At 46.3% G+C, this 24153-nt stretch overlaps 1 protein-coding gene across 8 annotated transcripts in view; it reads left to right on the top strand.

Annotated features, from left to right (window-relative positions):
* The window catches only part of EP400 (E1A binding protein p400), a 285750-nt gene extending 262001 nt beyond the window's left edge, over positions 1–23749 (top strand). For 3 of the 8 annotated variants that reach the window (XM_033954164.1, XM_033954167.1, XM_033954166.1), the window contains 3 exons: positions 535–681; positions 8325–8402; positions 19464–23747. In XM_033954164.1, the coding sequence (XP_033810055.1) occupies positions 535–681; positions 8325–8402; positions 19464–19730 (492 nt within the window). In that variant the 3' untranslated portion in view covers positions 19731–23747. Of the gene's footprint in view, positions 1–534; positions 682–8324; positions 8403–19463 lie in introns of those variants that run through there. The other 5 variants (XM_033954163.1, XM_033954160.1, XM_033954165.1 and 2 more) reach the window with 3 other exon arrangements.
* Positions 23750–24153: the final 404 nt, after the last annotated feature.

Below are 24153 nucleotides of genomic sequence, written 5' to 3'. Positions count from 1 at the left end.
GTCAACGCCCTACTTGTTTTATACAAATGAAAGTTGGAATTAAATGGAAGTTGAATGTTGCTAACTGAATTTGTTTTGGCTAAGAACTGTGTTGGGGTTAGTTATACCTAAATAAGAATGTATTGAGGAAAGCTCTGGTTGAGGAACAAGCTCCAGTGGCAGTTGGGGACATTGCTGAAGGAGGGGGCAGATAGAGGCAGTTGGGGGCACTTTGTATAACTGTATCTTCCAACCTTTGTTATCAAATTGCAGTGCTTAATTATGTAACTCTCCAGAATCATCTGATATAGACAGATGAATAAATGTAAAATAGTTATTGAACAGGAATGTAGGGAGCATAAATCACTAAATAATGACCAAAACTAACCTATTATATATTTCAAATGTGGAAAGTAAGTTTAGTCTGGTAGTTTTGAAGCAATGATGAGAAGTTCTTTAACACATTGATTTTTAGGTCCCCTGCTTTGCTTGATGATCTTCTTAATATAATTTTCTCACCTGGACTCTAATGCCCAACCTTATTCTTCCCTATAGATCAATGCACCACAGGCCTCTGCCCAGGCTGGGCAGCAGAAGGTCACCTATACTACTCAACCAGCTCTTAAAACCCAGTTTCTTACTACTTCCTTGACACAAGCACAAAAAGCAGCTGGGACCCAACAGGTGCAGGCACAAATACAGGTAACTCCATACACTTTTTCTCTCACATTTAGTTATTGCCCCTACACGGTATGGCAAGGAAAATGAAGCTTTATATCAGGGGTGCACAACTCCAGCCCTTGAGGGCCATAATCCTTTTTTTAAAAATTCTTTATTCATTTTACAACTTATAACAAGTGTATAAAAAAAAATAACATTTGAACTTATATAATATCACTTGATTATCTATAAGTTTAAACTTAAATTATAATATTTAAACCCTCCCTCCCAACCCTACTAATTCATATGTAGTTCCATATATCATATAATATATTATATAATTTTTCCTATTACTCTAGCCATTTAATATCAGATCAGAAATCCCTCCCCCCCACACTTTGCAATTATACCTATTAGGGAAAAATGATATTTCAATCACTATTTATTACAATATTCTATTCTTTAGCACTCTCCAGACCAGTAGAGGTTAATCTTTACGAATGGGTATATATCCAATCATGACCAGCAGGTGGAGACTGAAAACAAAACTGTGGGACAGTATATAATATACTCCCTTCTCTATTTACATCAGTCTTCTTTCAGTCTCCAGCAGGTGTTGAGTGATCTGTACCCATCTCCCTTGGTAGGGCTGTTGGAATTTGTTTAGGGGGTTTCTAGTCCCTGTTTTTGGCCGGACAGAGCTTGGGCGGGCCTTGTTTGGGGGTCCGTCCGACCTCGGGGGTGTCAAACCCGGCGGGTTTCGAGCGGGGTCCCTCCCCCCACTTCCTCCACCTCCCCACATTTTTTAGAGGAGCCTCAGCAGTAAGCCTTACCCCCTAAATCAAGCAAGGCATATTGCTTCGAGAGCCTGTGGAGTCTGTTCTGTGAAAAAAAAAAAAAAATCCTGAGGTAGTGCTGGTCTGGAGGGTTGTTTCCCTTTAAGAAAACTGTATTTTACTGTATTTTTTCATCTAACCGGCACTTTTTTATAGCTAGGTCGCGTATGGAGCAATTGTGCCCTTCTTCGGGGGAGTGGGACACAATTAGGTCCAGCCGCGAGGCACTCGCAGCCAGACTGAAATCGGTAGTTTGGCCCGGTGAGGTGGTGGAGCTCCGTCGGCAGCGGCTGCAGGCGCCCAGAGCTCCCCGCCGATGGTGCCTCGCGAGTCGGCTGGGAGCAGTGGGGAAGCCCGGTCTTCCCCAACCGCCCACGGAGGGATTCCCCGAAGGATTCCCTCTCAGCTGATTTTTTTTGACAGCTGATGCCGACTTGCCTGTTTTAGCAGCTGGGACTGTTCAGCCTTCTCAGCCGCTACAGGCCATGGAGGGAGCATTTTTGGCGGGAACTTCGCCATTTTCTCTGTCTGGCCCCTCCATTTTGTCTGCAACCTCAGGTGACCTTCCCCTTGTATTGCAAACACAGGGGCAGGTTTCAGCAGGGACCCCTGCTGGGGCAGGGAGTCCCTGGGGACCCACAGGGGTTTTTTGTCCCCAATTTAATTTCTTTCTTTGTGCAGGCAATTGGGGGTCCCACGTGCACCTGGGAGGTTTCGGGGGTGGTTTCCCTCCGCGCCCCCTATGGCTTTGCCTCCCTCTTTTCGTTTGGCGTCCCCTCTTCCTCCTCCCTCATCCAAGCGCCCGCGGGGGGGCTTGGATTGCGAATTGGTGGTCGGAGGAGCGTGTTGGCATGGTTGAGGACCTGGCTGCTTTGGCGGGCTTCCAGGATCCTCTAGAGGGGACGCCCGCTGGCAGCGGGGCGGCGGGTTTCCCGTCTTCCAGAGCAGATGCGTCCGTGGTGCGCTTTTTATTCAGAGGGATGAGCTTTTAGACCTGATGTAGCAGGTCTCCTTGGTGCTGCATTTTTGAAGTTGCGCCACCGGAGACCCCGCGTATGGGGGCCCCTCTGCTTCAGGGGGTCTGTCCTGTTTCCCGCTCTTTTCCTGTGCGTCAGGATTTTTGGGATTTTGTGTTGGCGCAGTGGCCTACGGACGCCGTTTCGTTTGGTGTGCGCCTTGGCTCATGGGTACCCCATCCCGGAGGGGGATAGGGCTACCTTAATTTCGCCAATGGGGGACGCGGTGGTCTCGGCACTTCCTAAGCGGCATACCGTGCCTGTTATGGACGGTTCTACTCTTAGGGTCTCTGAGGAGCGTACGTTAGAGACACTTCTTAAGTATAATTTTGATGTCTCTGCCTTGGGGGTCCAGGCGGCTATTGGTGTGGGGCTGGTGGCTCGCACCGTGTTTCGGTGGTCTGAGCATGTCCTGGATCGTGAGTCTGATGACTGGTCCTTAGTGGATCAGGTGGTGGTGAAGTTTGAGATGACTGCCTCGTTCCTCTCGGTTGTTCTTTGTGACTTGGTGCTGCTAAGTCTGGGACTTTTGGTGGCCGCACGCTGTACCTTGTGGCTTCGCGCTTGGTCGGCGTTTGCCGCGTCCAAAACTGAACTTCCCAAAATTTCCCTTTCGGGGGTTGTTTTTTGTTTAGAGAGGACTTAGATCCGATGGTTCAGACTCTGACGGACTCTGAGGTGCCCCGTCTGCCTGAGGACCGTGCCCGCCCGGCATCTCGGGTTGGCATTGCCCGGGGGCGTCTGCGGGAATTTCGCAAGTTTCGCCTGGGGCATGGGACTGCTTCTTTCCAGGCTTCCGGTTTTTCCCCGGGGTCGGTTGGCTTAGCGCATGCAGTCTTTTCAGGGGGGCTGGGAGTTCCCCCCCGGTTCCCCTGCTGCCCGTCCTGCGTGATGTCTCTTTGCCGGCGCCCCCTTTGGTTCCCGTGGGTGCCCGGCTTCGCAACTTGTTTCCCAATTGGGCCAAGATCACGTCCGATCAGTGGGTCCTGGTGGTGGTGCAGGACGGTTATGTACTTGAATTTTGTCCGCTCTCTGCCGGATCATATCTAGCCTCTCCATGTCAGGTGGCATGGGAGACGCTAGCCTTTCGCCAGTCCTTCAGCGCTTGCTAGATCTCAAAGCAGTTGTCCAGTGTCCCCTCAGGAGTGCGGTATCGGCTGGTACGCCATTTCCTTTATGGGGCCCTAAAGGGAGGGGACCTTTCGGCCCATCCTTGGTTTAAACTGAGGTCAACAGGACTCTCAGAATTCCCTTTTATTTGCATGGACACACTGCAGTCTGTCCTTCTGGCGGTTCAGCCGGGGGAGTTCCTGACTTCTCTCGCTCTGGCGGAGGCCTACTTGCCTGTTTCCATTCGGGCCTCTCCTCAGCTCTTTCTTTGCTTTGCGATATTGGGTCTGCACTATCAGTTCTGTGTGCTTACCTTGGGCCTGGCCACGACTCCCCGGACGTTCGCCAAGTTGATGGTGGTCGTCACGGCGGCATTGCAGTCAGAGGGCATTCTGGTGCACTCCTTCTGGGATGACTGGTTGTTTCGGGCGAAGTCGTTGCAGGAGAGCGCCCGAGTTATGGCTCGGGTGGTTGAGTTTCTCCGGTCACTGGGCTGGGTGGTTAACCTTTCCAAGAGTCGGTTGGTCCTCGCTCAGCATCTGGAGTACCTTGGGGTTCTGTTCGACACCTCCTTGGGGAAGGTCTTCCTTCCAGAGGCCCGGGTAAGCAAATTGCAATCTCAGATTCGCCTTCTTTTGGCGTCCCGGTGTCCTCGGGCGCAGGATTTCCTCCAAGTCTTGAGGTCGATGGCAGCGTTCCTGGATGTTGTGAGGTGGGCGCGGGCCCACAAGTGTCTCTTCAGTATGCTCTGCTCCGTAGATGGTCACCCCAGAGGCTCCGTTTGGAGGTCCCTGTCCCTCTGCGAGGCTTGGCGCGCTGCAGTCTTCTTTGGTGGCTCCAGACCTCTCATCTGGTCCAGAGGATGAGTCTGGATCTATCGCAGTGGACGGTGCTTCTCACGGATGCCAGTCTCCTCGGTTGGGGGGGCTCAGTGTCTAGGTCACTCAGCTCAGGGCACCTGGTCCATGGAGGAGGCGTCCTGGTCGATCAACATGTTGGAGACCAGAGCCGTCCCTCTGGCGCTGTTAGCCTTCTGCTCTCTCTTGATGGGCAAGTCGGTCAGAGTCCGGTCTGACAATGCCACAGCGGTGGCTTATGTCAATCGTTGAGGCACCAAGAGCGCTCAGGTGGCGGAGGAGGCGGCTCGGCTCATGCTTTGGGGCGGAGTCACGCCTTCTGGACCTCTCGGCCTCTCACATGGCCGGGGTGGAGAATGATCAGGCGAACTTCCTCAGTCACATCTTAGATCACAGAGAGTGGTGTCTCAGCCCTGTGGCTCTTCAGTTGATAATGCAGGCTTGGGGTCAATCCCTGATGGACCTGACGGCCACGAGTGGCAATGCCGAGGTGTTCCGCTTCTTCAGTCGTCACAGGGATGGACTGGCCGAGGGTCTGGATGCTCTGGTTCAACCATGGCCAACAGAGGGGCTGTTGTGCATGTTCCCTCCGTGGCCTTTGGTGGGCAGAGTTCTTCTCCGCATTGTTCGCCATCCGGGTCTGGTGGCTCTGGTGGCTCCAGATTGGCCTCGGCATCCGTGATACGCAGATCTGGTGACACTCTGGTGGCGGATCCTCTTCCTCTGCCTCCCTTGGACGACCTTCTGATGCAGGGTCCCATTCCCATGTTCGACCCGTCTCCCTTCTGTCTTTCGGCTTGGCTTTTGAAAGGGGTCGCCTTGGTAAGAAGGGGTATTCAGATAGGGTGATTTCTACACTCTTGGGGTCCTGGAGGCTTTCTACCTTTCAGGCTTCTGTGTGGATTTGGCACTTCTTTGAGGGGTGGTGCCAGGTGCGGGGAGTGGTCTCTCTTCGCGTTTCTGTGCCTAACATCCTAGAGTTCTTGCAAGATGGCCTGGATAGAGGCCTGGCTTCGGCTTCTCTCCGGGTTCAGCTTGTGGCCTTGTCAGCCTTTCGGGGGTTTGTGACGGGTCAGCGTTTGACAGTCATTCCTGATGTGATTCGCTTTTTGCGGGCGGCCAAGGTGCTCAGGCCTCCCGTGCGGTCCTCTATTCCCTCTTGGAATCTTAGTCTGATTCTCTCTATTCTGATGCACCCGCCCTTCGAACCGTTGGGCGGCTGCTCTTTGAAGGACCTTACTCTGAAGACGGTCTTTTTGGTGGACATTTCTTCCGCTAGGCGTGTTTCTGAGCTACAGGTTTTCTCTTGTAGGGCTCCCTTCTTGGAGTTTTCTAGGGAGCAGGTTGTCTTGAGGCCTGTTCCTTCCTTTTCTGCCGAAAGTAGTTTTTCCTTTTCATGTCAATCAATCTGTGGTCCTCCCGGTCTTGGGTAGTTGGGAGGGCTCTTCTGAGCAAAGACAGCTGAGCAAGTTGGATGTTGGTCGGGTCCTTCGATCTTATGTGCAACGGACCCAGGAGATCAGGAAATAAAATCATCTCTTTGTCCTTCTGACTGGTCCTCTTAGGGGGGCTGGCGCTTCTAGGGCTACTATTGCATGCTAGATCAAGGAGACTATTGCTTCCGCTTCTCTTCTGGGGCAGCAGCCCGTTTCGGAGTTTCTCAAAGCTCATTCTACTCGGGGTCAGGCGGCTTCTTGGGCTGAGTCGTCGCTCGTGCCTCCAGTGGACATTTGTAAGGCTGCGGTTTGGTCTTCCTTGTATTCCTTTGTCAGACTCTTTCGGGTAGATGTTCTGGCGCATCAGGACGCGTTGTTCGGTGTGTGTGTGTTCTGGTGTCAGCCCTTCGGGGGTCCCGCCCGTGTGAGGGACTGCTTTGGTACGTCTCATTCGTAAAGATTAACCTCTACTGGTCTGGAGAGTGCTAAAGAAGGAGAAATTAGGTTCTTACCTGCTAATTTACTTTCTTTTAGCTTCTCCAGACCAGTAGAGGTCCCCACCCTGTCTGTTGTTGTTGTTGTTGGGGCTGTTTCGCGGGCAGTTTTTGTTTTTTGCTGCGGGTTCTAGTATTTTTCTAGGGCCGGGGAGAATTAAAGAACAGCGGCTGTGGCTCGGCTGGCTTAGCTGGCGAGCTGTGGGGACATTTTCCTTCTGGTATTTCTCCTCTGCATTTTCCAACAGCATTTGGGTATGTTATTTGTTACTCCTGTTCGGAGTATTGTTTTCTTTCTGTTTTCCAGTTCTTAGTTCTGCTTGGCTATTCGGCAGACTGATGTAAATAGAGAAGGGAGTATATTATATACTGTCCCACAGTTTTGTTTCAGTCTCCACCTGCTGGTCATGATTGGATTTATACCCATTCGTAAAGATTAACCTCTACTGGTCTGGAGAAGCTAAAAGAAAGTAAATTAGCAGGTAAGAACCTAATTTCTCCTTAATGGCCTCCAAACCTCCTGAAAGTTATTAAAATTTCCTTTCTGCAAGGCTAACGTTCTTTCCATCTTGTACAAATGACATAGTGAATTCCACCAAAAACTGTAATTTAATCTATTCCAGTTTTTCCAATTAAATGTAATCTGCTAAATGGCGATTCCTGTCATAATATGGGCCATAATCCTGTCGGGTTTTTAGGATTTCCGCACTGATTTGCCTGCACGGCTTCCGTTGTATGCATAGTGATCTCATGCATATTCATTTGGGAAATCCTGAAAACCTGGCCTGACGAGGGCCGATGTTGGCACCCCTGCTTTATATTATAGTACAGTGAGAAATAATCTCACTTATTTATTTACATTAATAAGTAAATAAAAATTGCAATACTGGGACAAACCGAAGGTCCATCAAGCCCAGTATCCTGTTTCTAACAGTGGCCAATTCAGGTCCCAAGTACCTAGCTAGATCCCAAGTAGTAAACAGATTTTATGCTGCTTTTCCTAGGAATAAGCAGTGGATTTCCCCATGTCTTCTCAGTAATAACCTATGGATTCTCTTTTATGAAATTATCCAAACTTTTTAAAAACCCTGCTAAGCTAAATTCTGGCAACGATTTCCATAGTTTAATTGCATGTTGTGTGAAGAAATATTTTCTCTGGTATATTTTAAATGTACTACTTAGTAGCTTCATCACCCCTAGTCCTAGTACTTTTGGAAAGAGTGAACAAGTGATTCACATCCTCTATCATATCACTCCTAAGCCGTTTCTTCTTCAAGCTGAAGAGCATTAGCTGCTTTAGCCTTTCCTCATAGGGAAGTTGTTCCATCCCTTATATCATTTTTGTCACCCTTCTTTGTACCTTTTCTACACAGTATCTGAGGTGCCTTTATTATCTTTGCCTTTTTCATTTTGCCCTAGCATTTCCTTCTCCTTTGGGCATTAAGCACTATAAGAAACAGCCATTATTAGGTTAAAACACCATCAGAAAGTATTCAGTGTTTTTCTTCAATATTATTTCTCCCTCCTAACTCATTTAACCTAGATCCAGGGTTGCTGACCGAGCAATTTCTAGAACTCTTTATTGTGCAATGACTGGGACATTTTCCCTCAGTGGCTGTGAGCATCAACTCTACAGCATCCTCAGCTCTAGAAAACATGCTGAGAATCTCAGGTCTTTTCCATGGCATTGCATAGCATTGTAACAGACCCACCATACTATTTCCTTTCAATAGAACAATACTAAAAAAAAAAACCCACTGCTAATGTTGAAGTTCCTAGCTATTGAAACTAAGCCATTGCAACTATTTATGTTGAAGAAGAATATAATCTGAAGATCACTGTAAACTATTCTCAATCTGTTGTGCTCAGATGATGGAAGAATGACTAACAATTTTGTATGGTGTCTTTTATCATCCTCTACCTCACCTTATAAAAGGTTACGAAGCTTCCTCAAGGGATCCAACAGCAAGCTACGGTGGCTAGTATCCAGCAGGTGGTGTCTGCTGCTCAGCAGGTAGGACCTGAAGCAAAAATGAAATATTCTCGGGTTTAAAATCTCATTAAGTGAGAAATCTAATAGATTCTGATTGCATAAGCATTCACTAACGTGCACCATAGTTTCTTCGATTATTAACTTCCTTCCTTAGGACAGCCATTTCATCCTCCAAAATGATTAACTTATGAAAAGTTGCTTCTACTTTGCATTTTTCATGATGCAGGAAAGCAGACTTTAAAAAAAATATTATCAATTCCTTAGCATCCCTTTCAACCATTTCAGAGCATGTGAGTTTATATACACTCCCTTCAGCAGATGGAGACTGAGAACTATCTGTTTCAAAGTGATTTAATAAGAGCCCTGTGCAGCCTCACAGCCAACAGTATTTCCAGTGCAATAGGTGAGACATTCTAGACATGTGGGTTATCTCCCAATGGCTGCATGCCATATGCAGAAGGAATCCACTCTGGAATTTTTCTGTGACTCTCCTGTACTTCACTGGGAGCTTTAGCATCACCTATAGTTTTTCCCCTTCTGCACACATGCCTGCCTGAAGGAATGTTTTTGTTCTACTCTCCCTTTTTTCTTATTTTATTTTTGTTCCCTTATCGTGATTTCTTTGTGCTTGGAGCGATTCTTAAGCACTGCCTCCATTGAGAACACACAGACTTCGGTCTGCAGCTGAAAGGCCGATTCTAGTGGGTACCTGTTAGCCAGTCTGCATTGGTTTCCTAGGAGCTCGGGGGTCGTCCCCACATTTTTCCTCCTACTAAGCAGAGGTTTGAGCACAGGCTGTTGTGCATACCTAGGAAACTCAGTGGTGTCTCGCAGAGTGCCAGCTGCATTTTTTTTTTTTGCCTACACCTTTTCCTGAGCATGTCTGTCAGTTCGCAAGGGTGGAGGTATGATCAGACACTGTGTCTGACTGGCAGCCAAAATATCAGTGTTGAAGAGGTATTCCCAGCATGAAGTAGTGATTATTTCATTCCAGCTACTTTGAGAGAACCGAGGCAGGCTGCAGCACATTTCCAGCACAGGTCACAGTGAGTAAGGCTGTCACAGCCTGTGAGGTGTATTGGGGTGGGGATGGGGTCTGAATTTGGCAATTTTTGAGGTTTCTGCATGTCCTCCTGTGTTCCCCCACCTGAAAATCCTAAAATCACCATTTTTATGTTTTGCTTTATGTGAAAAATATTGCAATTTTGGCATGAATTTATTGGCGGCGCCATCTTGGATTTTTAGCCATCTTGGATTTTTAGCGATCTTTTTTTCAAAAGCTCCCTGCACTTCCAAAACTGCAATTTTTGCCCCAAAACTTATTGGGATGGAGTCCTCGGGCTCTCCCATTGTGAATTGAAGGCAGGATTGAGCAAATTTAGTGCCTCAGAAACATTCTTATGCCATGTGGCGCAACGGAGGAGGCGGAAACACAAAGCTTAACTTCACCCCTGACTAAGGTGACAAAACACTCAGCTAGCCCGGTGGGGCAGCCTTCTCCTTTTTTGTAGCTCAGCAGGGCTGAAAGTTCCGCGTGGACGGACGTGGACCTTCTGCAGCCTAAGAAACGCAAAGTGAAGTCATCTAAGGGTGACTCTGTGTCCCAGGGTCCGGAGGCTTTCATGAAATATCTGTGGAATGCATTTCAGAACAGCCATTCTTCACCTGGAGATTCCTGCTCCGCCTCAGACTTGTCCTTTGCTGGCATTGCTTCTTTGGACTTGGCCTCTCATCACAATCAGCCACTGTTCATGGGCAGGCTGACCTTGACCTATGGGATATTTATAATAATGACCAGCTTTCTGACCCCTTATTTTCAGGCACTGCGCATCCCATACGTGAGGATCTGGGGCTATATGCCAGATCTTCAGATCCTTCAGGCTTTAGAACTAGGGATGATCCCACGGTTCTACATTTATTTAAGTCTGCGGCTTTGCCAAACCTCATTTCGCAGTCTATGCAGAAGTTGAATTTAGTCAATCATCCATCTCTGTCTACTTCCTTTTCGTGGCTATGTGGTGTGCGCTCACAGTCTTCCTCCTTTCCTTGGCATCCTGATTTGAGCATTCTGATCTTGAAGCCGTGGGACTCTCCATAGGGTGCTCTTAGGGTTGTGAAAGTCTTGTCTCATCTCTGTCCTATGGCGCAAGAGTGCCAGTAGCTTCTTAGACAGCCTAAGATGGACTCTCTGTTAGCGCAGGTGACTAAGTACATCTCCCTTCCTAGTGAGGGTGGTGTGGTGCGGTGCTCAAGGACATGCAAGACTGCCGGGTGGATGTGGTCCTCAGGAGACTCTTTGAAGCAGTGACTTTAGGCATAAAGGCAGTTTTGGCAGTGTTGTTTGTGGCCTGTGCTTGTCTATGCACACTGGAGAATAAGGCTATGGAGCCCCCTCCTCAGCTGCTTGTGGCTGGAGGGGATTATGTTGCTAACACCTTATATGATTCTGGGTAAAGTCTCAGCATATTTGATTTCTGCTTGCAGAATGCTCTGGATTTGACAATGGGCTGGTGATTCCACCTCCAAGGCTACTTTAGCTAGGCTTCCCTTTAAAGGGCAGTTGTTGTCTGGCAAGAGCCTGGACGATCTGCTGAATTAAATAGTGGACTGTTACCCTGCCTGATAGAAGACCCTGTCCCTCTAGAGCAGACATGTCAAACTCTGGCCCGCAGGCCAAATCTGGGCCGCGGGATGCTCAAAATTGGCCCGCCAGACATTTTAAACTTTATAGTAAATCTGGCCCGCCGGCACAAATCGCTGCCGCTGCTGCTGCTCTTCATTCGCATCTGCCTTCACCTGGTCTCCTCTTCAAAGCAGCCTGCTGAGGATCGCCGGCCGGCTGTAGCGAACCTTGCAGGCTGCTCTCCACCTCGGTAGCACGTTCCCTCCAACACGATCCCATATGTCAGAGGAGGGGCAGGATCGCGTAAGAGGGAACATGCTACCAAAGTGGAGAGCGGCCTGTGAGGTTTGCTACAGCCAGCTGGTGATCCTCAGCAGGCTGCTTTGAAGAGGAGACCAGGTGTAGGTAGACGCGTGCGCTGGTAGGGCTAATCTCAGTTAGGGTGCTGGTCTTAGACCAGAGGGCAGCCGCGTGAGCGGACCGCTAGGCATGATGGACCACTGGTCTGACTCAGCAGTGGCAATTCTTATGTTCTTATGAATGAAGAGCAGCAGCGACGGCAACAGCGGTTCGTGCCAGTGGGCCAGAAGAGGCCAGGATGGAAGGAGGGTAGGAATGGCGGGCCTATTCTGAAGGTGAGACCGGGAAGAAGAAGGGGGGGGGAGGAAACATGCATGTCTTCGGGACAGGGACAGGCCCTGGTGTAGAAGTACCTGGAGGAAGAGAAGAAGGGGTCCAGATGTGCATATGCCGGACTGAGGGGAGTGTGGGGTGGGGAAGAAATAAAACAGAGGAGAGGGAGTTAGGGAAGGAACAGAAAAAGATACTGGATAGGAGGGTAGTTGGGAAGAGAAATGGAGAGATGGTGGACCATGGGGTGGTGGGGGAAGGAGGGAGAGATGCTGTGTGAAAGGGTAGTTGAGAAAAGGACCGATGGTGGATCTGGGGATGGTGGGGGTCCATTGCTGCAGCAGCAGATATGGACATGAAAAAAAGGAAAGATGCCAGACCTCCGGGGGAGGGAAGGGAAACAGAAGGGGAGGACAGAGATGGAAGATGGATGGTTAGCATGGAGAAAGAAGAAAATGACAAATGGGCAGGAGACTCTGGCAAGCAAGTTATCAGAAGACAACCAGAGCCTGGGACCAACAAAATGTAGAAAAAATAATTTTATTTTCTGTTTTGCGATTGCAATATTTCTTTTGTTTACACCACAGAGCTGGTGTGGGGTTGTAGATGTAGTAACCCTATACTTCTACTAAGACTAAGCCTTAGTCACTTAGGGGCCCTTTTATTAAGGTGCGCATTTAGCGTGCGCTAAATCAGTTAGCGTACCTTAATTAAATGACACCTGATTATCTTAATTAAAAATTCGGCCTGTGGCTTAGCCTTTTTTTTTTTTTTTTTTTCAGATTTCGGCCCCTTATGTGATTAAGTTTGACAACCCTGCTCTAGAGGTTCAAGGCACTTTAATTTTTGTGGCTCCAGGCGTTTCTGCCCATATTCCAATGCCATGTCTCAAGGGTTTTCACAGGGCTACAGGCAGAGGTTCTTCGGCTCCAGGTGTGCCCAGCCTTCTGCTTGCCATTCAGCTCCCTCTGCCAAAAAGGCACAATGATGCCAGACTGAGGGATGCCCCTCTGCAGATAGGGGAAAGACTTTTGGCATTCCTGCAGGCCTGAGAATTCATCACATCCGACCAGTGGATTCTGGACATTATTTGATCAGACTACAAGCTGGAATTTGCCCAGATAGATTGATCCATGGGCTCTTCTGTGGGGCGCCTGGACAAAGCGGTCAGAGTGCAAACCACTGTACAAAGAATGCTGGATATTCAGATCATAGAGCCTGTACTACCCAACTCTCGGGCTTGGGCAGATACTCCATATAGTTTCTTGTGGCAAAGAAAGGCTCTGACGATTGGAGGCCTATTCTGGATCTTATGCACGCGAACGCGGCTCTCAAGATTCCGCACTTTCGTATGGAGACAGTAAGGTCTGTCATAGCAGCAGTGGCACAAGGAGAGTTCCTTTCCTCTCTGGATTTCACAGAGGCTTACTTGCACATCCCAATTTTTCCAGCTGACTGCAAATTTCTGCATTTTCATGACAGAAAATCATTACCAATTCTCAGCTCTGCTGTTCTGCCTTGCAATGGCTCCTCAGACCTTCACCGAGGTGATGGTGATGGTTGCAGCTCACTTGAGGAAAATGGGTTTGCAGGTACACCCGTACTTGGATTGGCTGATCAGAGCTCCCTTGTTTGCCAAGAGTCAGGGCACTGAATCAGGTGATCTGGATTCTGGAGGACCTCAGGTGGATTGTGAATTACAGAAAGAGCAGTTACCCACACAATCCCTGGAGTACCTGGGTGTTCTATTTTTAGACACAGCAGAGGACCGTGTCTATCTTCCAGAGGCACGCAGACAGAAGGTGTGTACTCAGATTTCTTTTCTTCTGGACAAGGCAGCTCCATCACCGTGGGACTGTCTTCAGGTCCTGGGGTCTGTGGCGGCCACACTGAATGTAGTGCCATGGGTGAGGGTGCACATGCGTCTTCTCCTGCTGGGCTCCACACAAGGATGCATTTCAGACCTCTCTCTTCCTTGGACTCTGGAGGCCAGAGCCAGCATGAACTGGTGGCTCCTTCTGCAGTCTCTTTCCATAGGCATGCCGCTGCAGATTGCGTCCTAGGTTGTTGTGATGACGGATTCCAGCCTTTGGGGCTGGGGAGCCCATTACAATCATCCCATTCAAAGGGGGTGGGCCCCTCCTTAGAAAAAATGGTCGATCAACCAGTTGGAGCTGAGGGCCATTCCTTTGACTCTGGTGCAATTGCAGAAGACTGGAGGGCCAAGCGGTCAGGGTCTTCTCCGGCAGCATAACAGTGGTAGCCTATGTCAATCGCCAAAGAGGTACAAGGAGTGCATCTCTGGCTCTGGAAGCCTGCCTACTCTTTCACTGCGCATGTGGCAGGAGTCGACAGTGTTCAAGCACACTTTCTCAGCAGACACACTCTGGATCCGGGCGAGTGGGTGCTGTCCTTAGCGGCGTTCCAAGGCATTGTAACCTCATGGCCACAGCACAAAACAGGAAGGAAAATCGCTTCTTCAGCTGAAGAGTAGAGCCAGGAAGGGAGGATCTCGATGCATTAGTTTAGCCGTGGCCACAGGGAGTCCTTTTATATGTTTTTCCTCCCTGGCTCATGATCACTCAAGTCGTTCGGCAGATCATAGCCCATTAGGGCTGGGTCATTCTGGTGGCTCTAGACTGGCCTCAGACCATGGTACACAGATCTGATGCATCGGGATCATGGCCTGTGGTTCCAAGCACATGTGGACATTCTTACGCAGGGTCCAATCTGCGTGGAGGATCCGAATTGCTTTGCTCTTACGGCATAGCTATTGAGCGCACAGCTTTAGTGAACAAAGGTTATTCTGATGTAGTCATTGCTACTCTGCTCAAGTCTAAGAAGTCGACTACTTTGTCTGCCTATGCTAAGGTTTGGAAGACTTTCCAACATTGGTACAACCAGAAGGTAGATCCGTCTACCCTTCTGATTTCAGTGGTTCTTACCTTCCTCCAAGCATGTCTTGATAAAGGCCTTACCATAGCGTCCCTTTGGGTCCAAGTGGCTGAGCTCTCTTGTTTCAGAGCCCAGGATCGTTCTTCCTCACTTGCATCTCATCCTGAAATCGCCAGATTTCTGAAAGGTGCTCTTCGTATTAGACCGCCTATTAAGCCACTGTTCCCTTCTTGGGACTTGAACTTGGTTTTGTCTGGCCTTATCAAGGCTCCTTTTAAGCCTCTGAGAGACACTTCCCTCTTGGACTTGACGCTCAAGACTGTTTTTCTGGTTTCCGTTACTTCTGCAAGATGTGTCTTGGAACTCCAGGCTATCTTTTTTGTCGAAAGCCCTTCATGTGGATCTCAGATATTAGGATTTCCTTGCACATGGTCCTCTCTTTTCTGCCAAAGGTAGTTTTGACTTTCCATGTTAATCAGGAAGTGCATTTACCTGTTTTTCAGCCTTTTGGCTGAAAGACGCAGAATCGCATCTTGAGAAAATTGGATATGTGTAGGGTTCTTCGGAGGTTACTAATAAGTTTTGTTTGTCTATTTATTCTGACTCATTCTTCTAAGTGGGGCGCTCCTGCTTCCAAGGCCACTATTTCCAGATGGATCCGAAAGGCCATTTCGTCGGCCAACATTCTTTCTGGGAAATAGTCTCCCATCGCTGTAAAGGCGCATTCTACCAGAAGTGTGACTTCTTCATGAACCGAAGCTAGAATAGTCTCTCTGGAAGAGATTTGCAGGGCAGTGATGTGGTCCACTTTTACACGTTCGCTAAATTTTACCAATTAGCTGTGGCGGCAAGACAGGACTCTGCCTTCCGGTTCTCGGTCTTGAGGGCTGGCGCAATCAGCCTGCCCTAGCTCTTTGGGACTGCTTTTGTATGTCCCACATGTCTAGAATGTCTCACCTATTGCACTGGAAAAAGAGATTATGTTCTTAATTTAATAATATCTTTTCCAGAAGATAGGTGAGTCATTCTAGATTCTCACTCTGTCCTTCCTGTGCCTACCTACTATCTCATTCTGTTTATGCTTTTCCAAGTTGTTCTTGGATGCCAGTCAGTCCTTCGGGGTTTTGAATAATTCTGTGTTTGTTTATGTGCATGCAGGTGTCTTTCCTGAGCTCCTTTGATGCTTTTGATGCCTAGCTGTTTGGAGTTGATATTCTCATGTTCCTTTGTGCTTGGGTATTAACTACAGGTGGTGCTAGAGCTCCCAGTGAAGTACAGGAGTCACAGAAAAAAATCCAGAATGGATTTCTTCTGCATATAACACACAGCTATTGGGAGATAACCCATATGTCTAGAATGTCTCACCTATCTACTGGAAAAGGTATTATCAAGGTTCATGAACATAATCTCTCTCTCAGTGTCCAACAGATGGTAGGTGTGTGTAAATCTGTGTAGCCCAGGGCTGTAAGAGGTAGGCTGGTTTACTAGCGATTAGTCCTAATTGGATTGTTTAAAAAATATATATATATATTTTTTTTTTGGGGGGGGAGGGCAAAGATCAGTACAGCTCAATTACCTTTCTGTGGGTGTCGCACCCAGTGATCCAGATCCCACCCCATTTCTCCAGCCAGAATGCTGAAGTGAGTGCCTTAGCTCCCCCCCAAATCTAGGGAAGTAACTCTGAGTGCCTGGCCAGGATAGGAGGTGGCAGACCTCAGAGAAAAAAATTCCCAGGAACATAGCAAAACAGTTTGCATGTAGTACTGCTATCTAGTCCACCAGATCAATGGTGAGTGCAGTAGAAGCAAAGGAAGGGAGAGGTGTTTCCTTGGCCTGATCACTGTGTGACCTAACCTCCTGAAATCCCCAATGGCAGACAAAGGGAGACAGTGCTGAGCATGTGAATGCTACAGGCAGAAGGGGCTGCTAACTAGAGAATAACACGGGGACAAATTTTTCCCCGTCCCCCAGGGAGCTCATTTTCCTGTCCTGTCTCGGCGAGTTATTTTCCTGTCCCTGCCCCTGCCCCATTCCTGCAAGCTCTGTCCTCATCTTCACAAGTCTCAAACACTTTAAAACCATAAGTGTTTAAGGCTTGTGCAGTTAAGGCAGAGCTTATAGGAATGGGCCAGGGACAGGATGGGAAAACTGAGTTCCTACGGGGACAAATTTGTCCCCATGTCATTCTCTACTGATAGCACAAGTAAAATTCTGTGTTTTGCAGAGTGGAGGCAGAGCTGTGATGCACAATTTAACATTGGGAGCAATTAAACCCATAGGGCCTGGGGTCTGGAGAAGGGATTAGAGTGCAAACTAGGCAGCGCTCCTGGTTATGGCAGAAACTATTGCCATTTTAGATTCAGCAGGCACGATGGGTGCAGCAGAAGGCCCACCATGCCTAGATCCAAACCTAGGGAGAGACACCAAGATGAGTGGGCATCCCTCCAGAATTTATACTTTAAGGGGCAAATTCTATAAACGGTGTCCCCATTGTCAGCAGCGGTAGGCATCCTACCGGTCTAACCAGCCAACCGAGATGCATGTTTAAAAAAAAACAAACCACCCTGAGGAGGGTTGCCTACATTTTAGGCATTTTTGCAAGCCTAAGAAGGTGCGTAGGGCTGCCTAAGCTCGCCCAAGGCTAGGTGTGGGCGTGGTTTTACCTGGAAGTGGCCTTACGTGAGCTTAGGCAGCCCTAGGACCGTGATAGGTGCCTGAAATGTAGGCTGCAAAATGCTGGTATACATTTCAAACAGACGTAGCCACTAAGCCAATCGCGGCAAGGGAATCTCCCTGCTGCGATCAGTTTAACAGCTGGGAACCTGTCCTCCCACGAAGATGACCAGTCCCTTCTGCTGGAACCACCAAAGCCGCCCCACCTCCAAATGTCCATGGCAGGAGTGCCCAATTTCTCCTGCTGTCATCCCCCCGTGACATCCCCAGGCAGAAGGGATGCCCACTCCTTCCTGCCAGAACCTCCCCCCCTAGATCATTGGCAGGAAGGATACTCTTAGACCAGACACGATCCTGTATAGGACATTAGTGTGCAATTCTCAGCCACTTCTTAGGTGGCTGAAGAAACAGGCGTCCAACACTGAATTTCCCCCTAAGAGCCTATTCTATAACAAAACCATGGTGCTTAGGTTCCATTATAGAATATTAGTGTAACCCAGTTAACAGCATGTCTAACACCTAGGCCAGGTGTCGGCAACCTTTTTACAGCAAAGAGCCAATTTATCCAAAATGTTTGACCCAGGATTTACAAAGAGCCGCAAAGTATAGCTTCTCTCCCCTCCAACCCCTTGCAGGTCTCTGTATCTCTCATCCCTCCCCCAACCCAAAGCTAAGGTTCTTTCCCCTCTCCAGGCCCCAACCCTTTAATCTTCCGCCCAACCCCATGATTCCTCTCCCGGGCCTAGTGAGGTACCTGGTGGTCCAGCGGGAGTCTTTATGGCAGGAGTGCGGCCCTCTTGCTTCTGCCTCTTCGCAGTTGCCTTCTAAAATGTCTGCCGCAACCTCTTGCAGCAGCTAGCGGTACTACAGGAAATGCCGCGAGGAGCTGCGAGAGGTCTTGGCAGCTATTTTAGAAGGCAGATGCGAGGAGGCAGGAGCGAGAGGGCCACGCTCCTGCTACAAAGACCTCCGCTGGACTTTTGCCTTCCAGGCCGCCAAACTGAACCCATGGCTAGCCCAAATTGTCCTTGAGGCCCCCACCTACCTTGGGTTTAGAAAATCTCTCAAAACTCACCTATTCCATGGACAAGACACCTAACACCCCTCTCCAATGAACAACAATCCCCTCCTCCCCCCTTCCACCTCCTTTCCCAACCTACCCACCCCCTCCCCCCCCTAACCTACCCTCCTCTCTTCTCCTAACTTCATTCTACCTTCTTGCTCCAAATATTGTTCAATTGTTTTTGAACCACGTATTATTTATTGCTTGCCTCTAATATTGTTCAATTGTTTTTAAACCACTTGTAATTTTTTGTTAATCTAATGTAAACCGCCTAGAACTCCTTGGGTATGGCGGTATACAAAAATAAAGTTATTATTATTATTATTATTATCTGGTACATTGGTAGTCCCAAAGGGGGGTGGGATTGGGAGAGAGATTAAAGGGTTGGGGCCTGGAGAGCTGCAGCCACATGTAAGAAGAGCTACAATTTGCCAACCTCTGACTTAGGCACTTAAGCCATTGAGCTGGTATAAATGCAAGTACCTAAATGTGGCAGCAATGCATGTAACTTAACAGTACAGTGTTCTATAAGTTACATGCATAAATGGGAGCCCTGCCTGTGTGTATGCCCTTAGCCACATGACACACGTGTGTATAAGCTAGAATTCTATAACATGTGTATAACACATAAATGCTAATGCTGAGTTGGTAGAATTGCCCTTTAAGTAACTTAGTAAATATTGGCAGATAAAGTGACTTGTTAAGTTTCAGAGTGCTTATTTTTAAGACAAAATATTGTGAGATCAGTTTTCAAGCTCCCCAGACTGCTTCAAGCATATTTAGAGAATCTCCTATGGAGTTTCCTTCTGAAAATCCATTGCCACACATACTCTTGGGTTCTTCTATACCTAATCCTATCCTTGTTTTCCTATAGTAAAATTATGTGCATTATCCACAGTAGATTTTGTGCATTATCCACAGTAGATCCACAGTAGATTTTTTTTGCAAGTAAGCATGTGCTTGCCGCTGTAAAAATATTTATATGTTGTCGTCTTTATGGAGGAATTATCAGGAAGAACAATATAGGAAAGAGAAGCACAAGATATTGAGAAGGCAAATGCTACTCAATTTATTGGCCCTGGTGAGAGATAAAAGAAATGAACCCTGTTCCCAAAACACTGAACTTTCTGTTTATATAGATACCAGGGGTTATCCTAAAAATAGCTGATTTTTCTATTTTAAATCATTTTCACCATAGGTGCAGCCACAAGCAGTGACATTCTCTCAGGCAACAGCTACTGGGCAGCAGGTGCAGGTGATTCCTGCAGGCTCAGCTGCTGCTCAGGTGGTCCAGCAGAAACTACTCCAGCAGCAAGTGGTAACAACTGCATCTCCACAAATTCAGGCCTCAGCTCTGCAGAGCTCAGCAAAGGCAGTAGCAATTCCAGAAACTCAAAATCAACAAGCAAAGGTGCAGGCAAGGAGCCCTGCTATCAGACTGAAGGCACCCACCAAGCCCAGCTGATCAGCTTGAGGTGGGAGTGGACAGATGATTAAGCCTGGGCAATAATACGGATGACTTATTTGTATCTTGCTGGACTAATGCCTTCAAGTTTTCATCAGAAAAAAAAACTTGGGACTTCCAAACACCTTGATGTGTTTGTTACTTTCGTTCTGCTTCAGGATTTTTTTCTGTTTTCTGTGTGCATTTGTACCACACAATGACAGAACCTAGCAGAATTCATGGTTAAGCTGTGTGAAACTTCAACAGCAGTAAGTGCAGGTCAGCTTTACTCGGGGATGCCAGGATATCATTTTTGTGCAGAAGTTTTGTTCATTTAGTTTCTTTAAAAAATGTACAGTAAAAGGGGATTTTTAAAAAAATCAGTATTTAAAAATAAAATCCCTAGTAATGAAACTTTACCTGTTGGCACAGCTGGTGCTTTCTACCTATGCAGAAGGACCCATGTGGTCTTTATTGACATGTTATAATGTGAACTTTTGAGTAAATATGTATAAAATAATTCTTCCAATATTCTTCTGAAGAGGGATAAAATAATTCTGAATATCTGGACAGTAATACCAAAACCCAAGCTTTTCCTTAAAATACAAGAGTCATGCAAATCTTTCATCCATCAATTATAAAGGAATCAGGGGTTTCAGTTGTGGCATAAGGACAACCCAAGTATAAGAAATGGGGTGAATGTGAAAGCAAGAAATGGACATTCTGCCTCCTGGATATGAAAGCTTCCATGTATACCCTTAATTTGGGTAGTAGGTGAGGAAGAAGAGCCTTTGACTGCCCTTGCGCACAAAAATGAAACACCAAAACAATCATGGTATGGACTAATTGTGTATATTACACGCACTGCACTGTAAAGTTTTGTATGTGGAATGTTAGACTGATGCACTGACTTTGCAGCATTCAAGTACTAGTCTAGTCAAGATTAGACAAGATCATGTAGTTTGGATTTGATCCCTTTTAAGAAGAATTTTACTTTGCCATAGGGGAGAGAAAACCTTTTCAGTCTGATTCAGCTGGGGCTGCAATGTGCACATCACATTTGTGCAAAACCAGAATTGACCAGTCTGTTGGTCTCTGGGTCATTTGTGCTCATGAGGCGTGTGCTGTACATCTATTTTTTTTTTTTTTATCAGGCTGCAAGGAATCAGGCCCTGAGTGGAGAAGAGAAATATGGAAATGTAATCATGAGACAGTGTGAAAGCAGCTGTGTCTCCTGCTAAAAGTGCTGGCCAACTCCAGCAATTTTGTGGAGTGTGCTCCTGATCCTTGCTGTTCCATCAGTACTTTTGAGGAGCATCCAGAGGAATAAAGAACATTACACAGCCAGCTGTCTGGTTTTGTTCTTAGTGCCAGCTTCATTAGGCTTCTGTGAATAGACCAGAACTAGAAGGTGTTAATCTCTGTTTCCCTTTGCTCTGTGTGTAAAATTGAGGTGATCAGGCGGCACTACTGCTTTAAGGGTAAATATTTTTGTCCTTTCTTTCCTCTAAAAGCAAAATAATGGCATGAATGTAGACTGTGGGTCATATAACTTGTCTGGTTCACTACTGTTCTTACCCATGTCTCTTTGCCTTCTCAGTTGCCTTATTGTGATGCAGTCTGTAAATGCTAGGCAGGAGTCCTACTTTTTATCTTGCACAGAAATGCTAACCCCTTTACTACTGCAGTCAGCAACTAGGGTCATTTTCCCTTTACAATAAGCAATAAAGAGATGGATTAACCAAAAAAATTTTCAGAATATTTTTAAAGTGACAATATCATATTTTTGCTTCTCATTGTTATTTGCTTTCTGTATACAAATTAAATCTTATGATAATGTTATCATAATTTTCAGCATATACTATTCACTCATTTTTGGGCGTTTCATATGCCCCCACTAAAATGTCCAACTTATTTTAGTTCTGTGTTTTCCTGGCAAAATATCCCATCTTAGACGAGTTGATGTTTAACATTGAAAAAATAGCTAAACTACTGGGGATGATTTTAGATTTATCATTGTATTCTTTGCAGAGGTTTACAGAAGGCTGATATCTTCCACATTATAACATTTTTCTGCTTCAATCTGCTTTAGTTAATCTGGGGTTTTAGGAAGGGAGACAGTCCAGCGCCTTCTAGTGGGGTTCTGGACTCGCTGGGTATATTGTGTTCATACGTTGTTCTAGCAGCGGAATAAGTCACCACACAACTTCCTCTCTAGATGATATGTCCTGCTTGTCCTAGGAGAACCACTAACAAGCATTTGCAATTTGAACACCAATTTCACAATACCAGCGTATTCAATAATCGGACCCTTGAGAAAGGCTTTGTTAGCCGAAACATGGCCCGTGTTAGGTCCGTTAGCTTGTAATTCGGTTAATATGGACATTTTTAACATTGTTTGAAGAAATAAAGGAAGGTCAAGAACATTGTGTTTTGTCCACAGTTTGTTTTGTTGTTGGATAGCTCCTTTTTCTGTGGAACACTGGGTCTTCTTGCTTTCGCTTTTCATGGTTGCCACAAGAGCTGCAGACCACCCACTTGGAATCTGAGTTCTCTCCCCAGCAGAGTAGCCCCAAATTGAAGACCTCGAGGCACCTAAGCTTCATGAGATGGATTAAAAAAATACCCAAAAATAATAAAACCAAATAGAGTAGATCAGAACACACCTTCTAAGTTCACGTACAGAAGAAAAAAATGGAGTGGGCACTGTACTCTACTGATGAAAGAGAAGGAGCTGAAAGACGTGATTGACATCTTTCTGCAACAGGTCACGAGTACAGTCCTCTATGTTTATGTAACAGAAATGTATTCATTGCCTGCAAAGAACTCAATATCACATTTAAGAACACAAGGCAAATCAGCCAACAGAGATTTAAAGCCTGATCATCGTTACAAAAGGCCCCTTTTACAAAGCCGCAATAGCAATGCTGCTTTACTAAATGCACCAATGCCCACAGGAATTGAATGGACTTCGGTGCATTTACTGCACCAGCACTGCTACCGTGGCTTTGTAAAAGGGGCCCAAAGTGGGCGACAGAAAAAAAGAAAGCTGTAGTAATTCAAACCCTTAGAACTAAGAATAAAATTAATTACTCTTTTACAAAATAAACATTTGAGGTTTCTTTAAATTCATTTTTGCATTCAGTTATTTGAGGCTCAGAAGCATTTTTTAATGATGTAATAAATTCACAACTGTTCCATTTCAGGACTGCCCCTAGAATGTCTCAGCTGTTGATACTTGCATAGAGTTTGTATCTTATTAAGAAGGAACATCCTTTACAGATTCAGATATGTGGTTTTATAGGATGGATTTTTCTCATCCCTTTGGACCCCTCCCAGTGGTGTTCGCCAGGGTTCACCTATTTAATAACTGTGAGGTCTTTGCTATTGTTGGGGGGGTGGGAGGGGGTGGGGGGTTTAACCCTGATTTTATTACTATTTGTAAATCGCATTGGATTATGATATTGCAATCAAATCAAATTTTTAAATAAACTTAAACTTACTCATGAGTTCTTTGGGTCAAATATAATTAAACATAGGTGAGAAGCTTTTTTCCTCAGCGGACAATATTTTTTTGTTACTCTCATTTTGCTCTGAGATTGAGAATTCTAAGAAATTTTATATTTCCTCACCTAAGTAACATGTATAAATCTTTGTCCTATGTCAGTCTTAATTAGATTGTAAGCTCTTTTGAGCAGGGACCATGTTTATTGTACATCGCTGCATGCGTCTGATAGCACTTTATAAATATATAGTAGTAATTTATAAAATCAAGACTTGGGGCATCATTGGTATGTTTAAAAATTAATGCTGATAAAACAAAAATTTTGTGGTTCAAAATGATGAAATTCCCGTTTTATGTTTGAGTTTAGACGAGTTGATGTTTAACATTGAAAAAATAGCTAAACTACTGGGGATGATTTTAGATTTATCATTGTCTATGAGTAGAATCCCAGGTATATAATTTGGACTGGAAAACATTTGTGAAACTGAAGCAATTATGCTTATTGCATTATTTTTTTCAGGATCATTAAAAAATTATAGTCCAACTATTGATCTTGTCACTGTTAGAATATGGTAATATCTTATGTTTAGGGATTGTAGGGAAATTGGTTGATAAGATTCAGTTACTCCCCCACCCCCTTTTACAAAACCGTAGCAGTTTTAAGCGCTGGCCATGGCGGTAACAGCTCCAATGCTCATAAGAATTCTATGAGCGTCAGAGCTAAAAACTGCACTACGGTTTTGTAAAAAAAAAAAAAAAAAAGGCGGGGGGGGGGGGGGGGGGACAATTTGATTCAGCAACTCCTCTTTTGTCTTGTATGCACTGACTCCCGGTTAGATCTCATACTAAATTCAAAGCTGGCTGTTTAATTTTTAATATTTTGCAGGGCCTTTGTTTAGGGGGTTTTTTCCCAATAGTTATATGGAGTTCATATTTTCC

This window comes from Geotrypetes seraphini, chromosome 8, assembly GCF_902459505.1.
Source record: "Geotrypetes seraphini chromosome 8, aGeoSer1.1, whole genome shotgun sequence".
Taxonomy (NCBI): Eukaryota; Metazoa; Chordata; class Amphibia; order Gymnophiona; family Dermophiidae; genus Geotrypetes; species Geotrypetes seraphini.
This window is presented reverse-complemented; position numbering and strand designations above follow the sequence as displayed.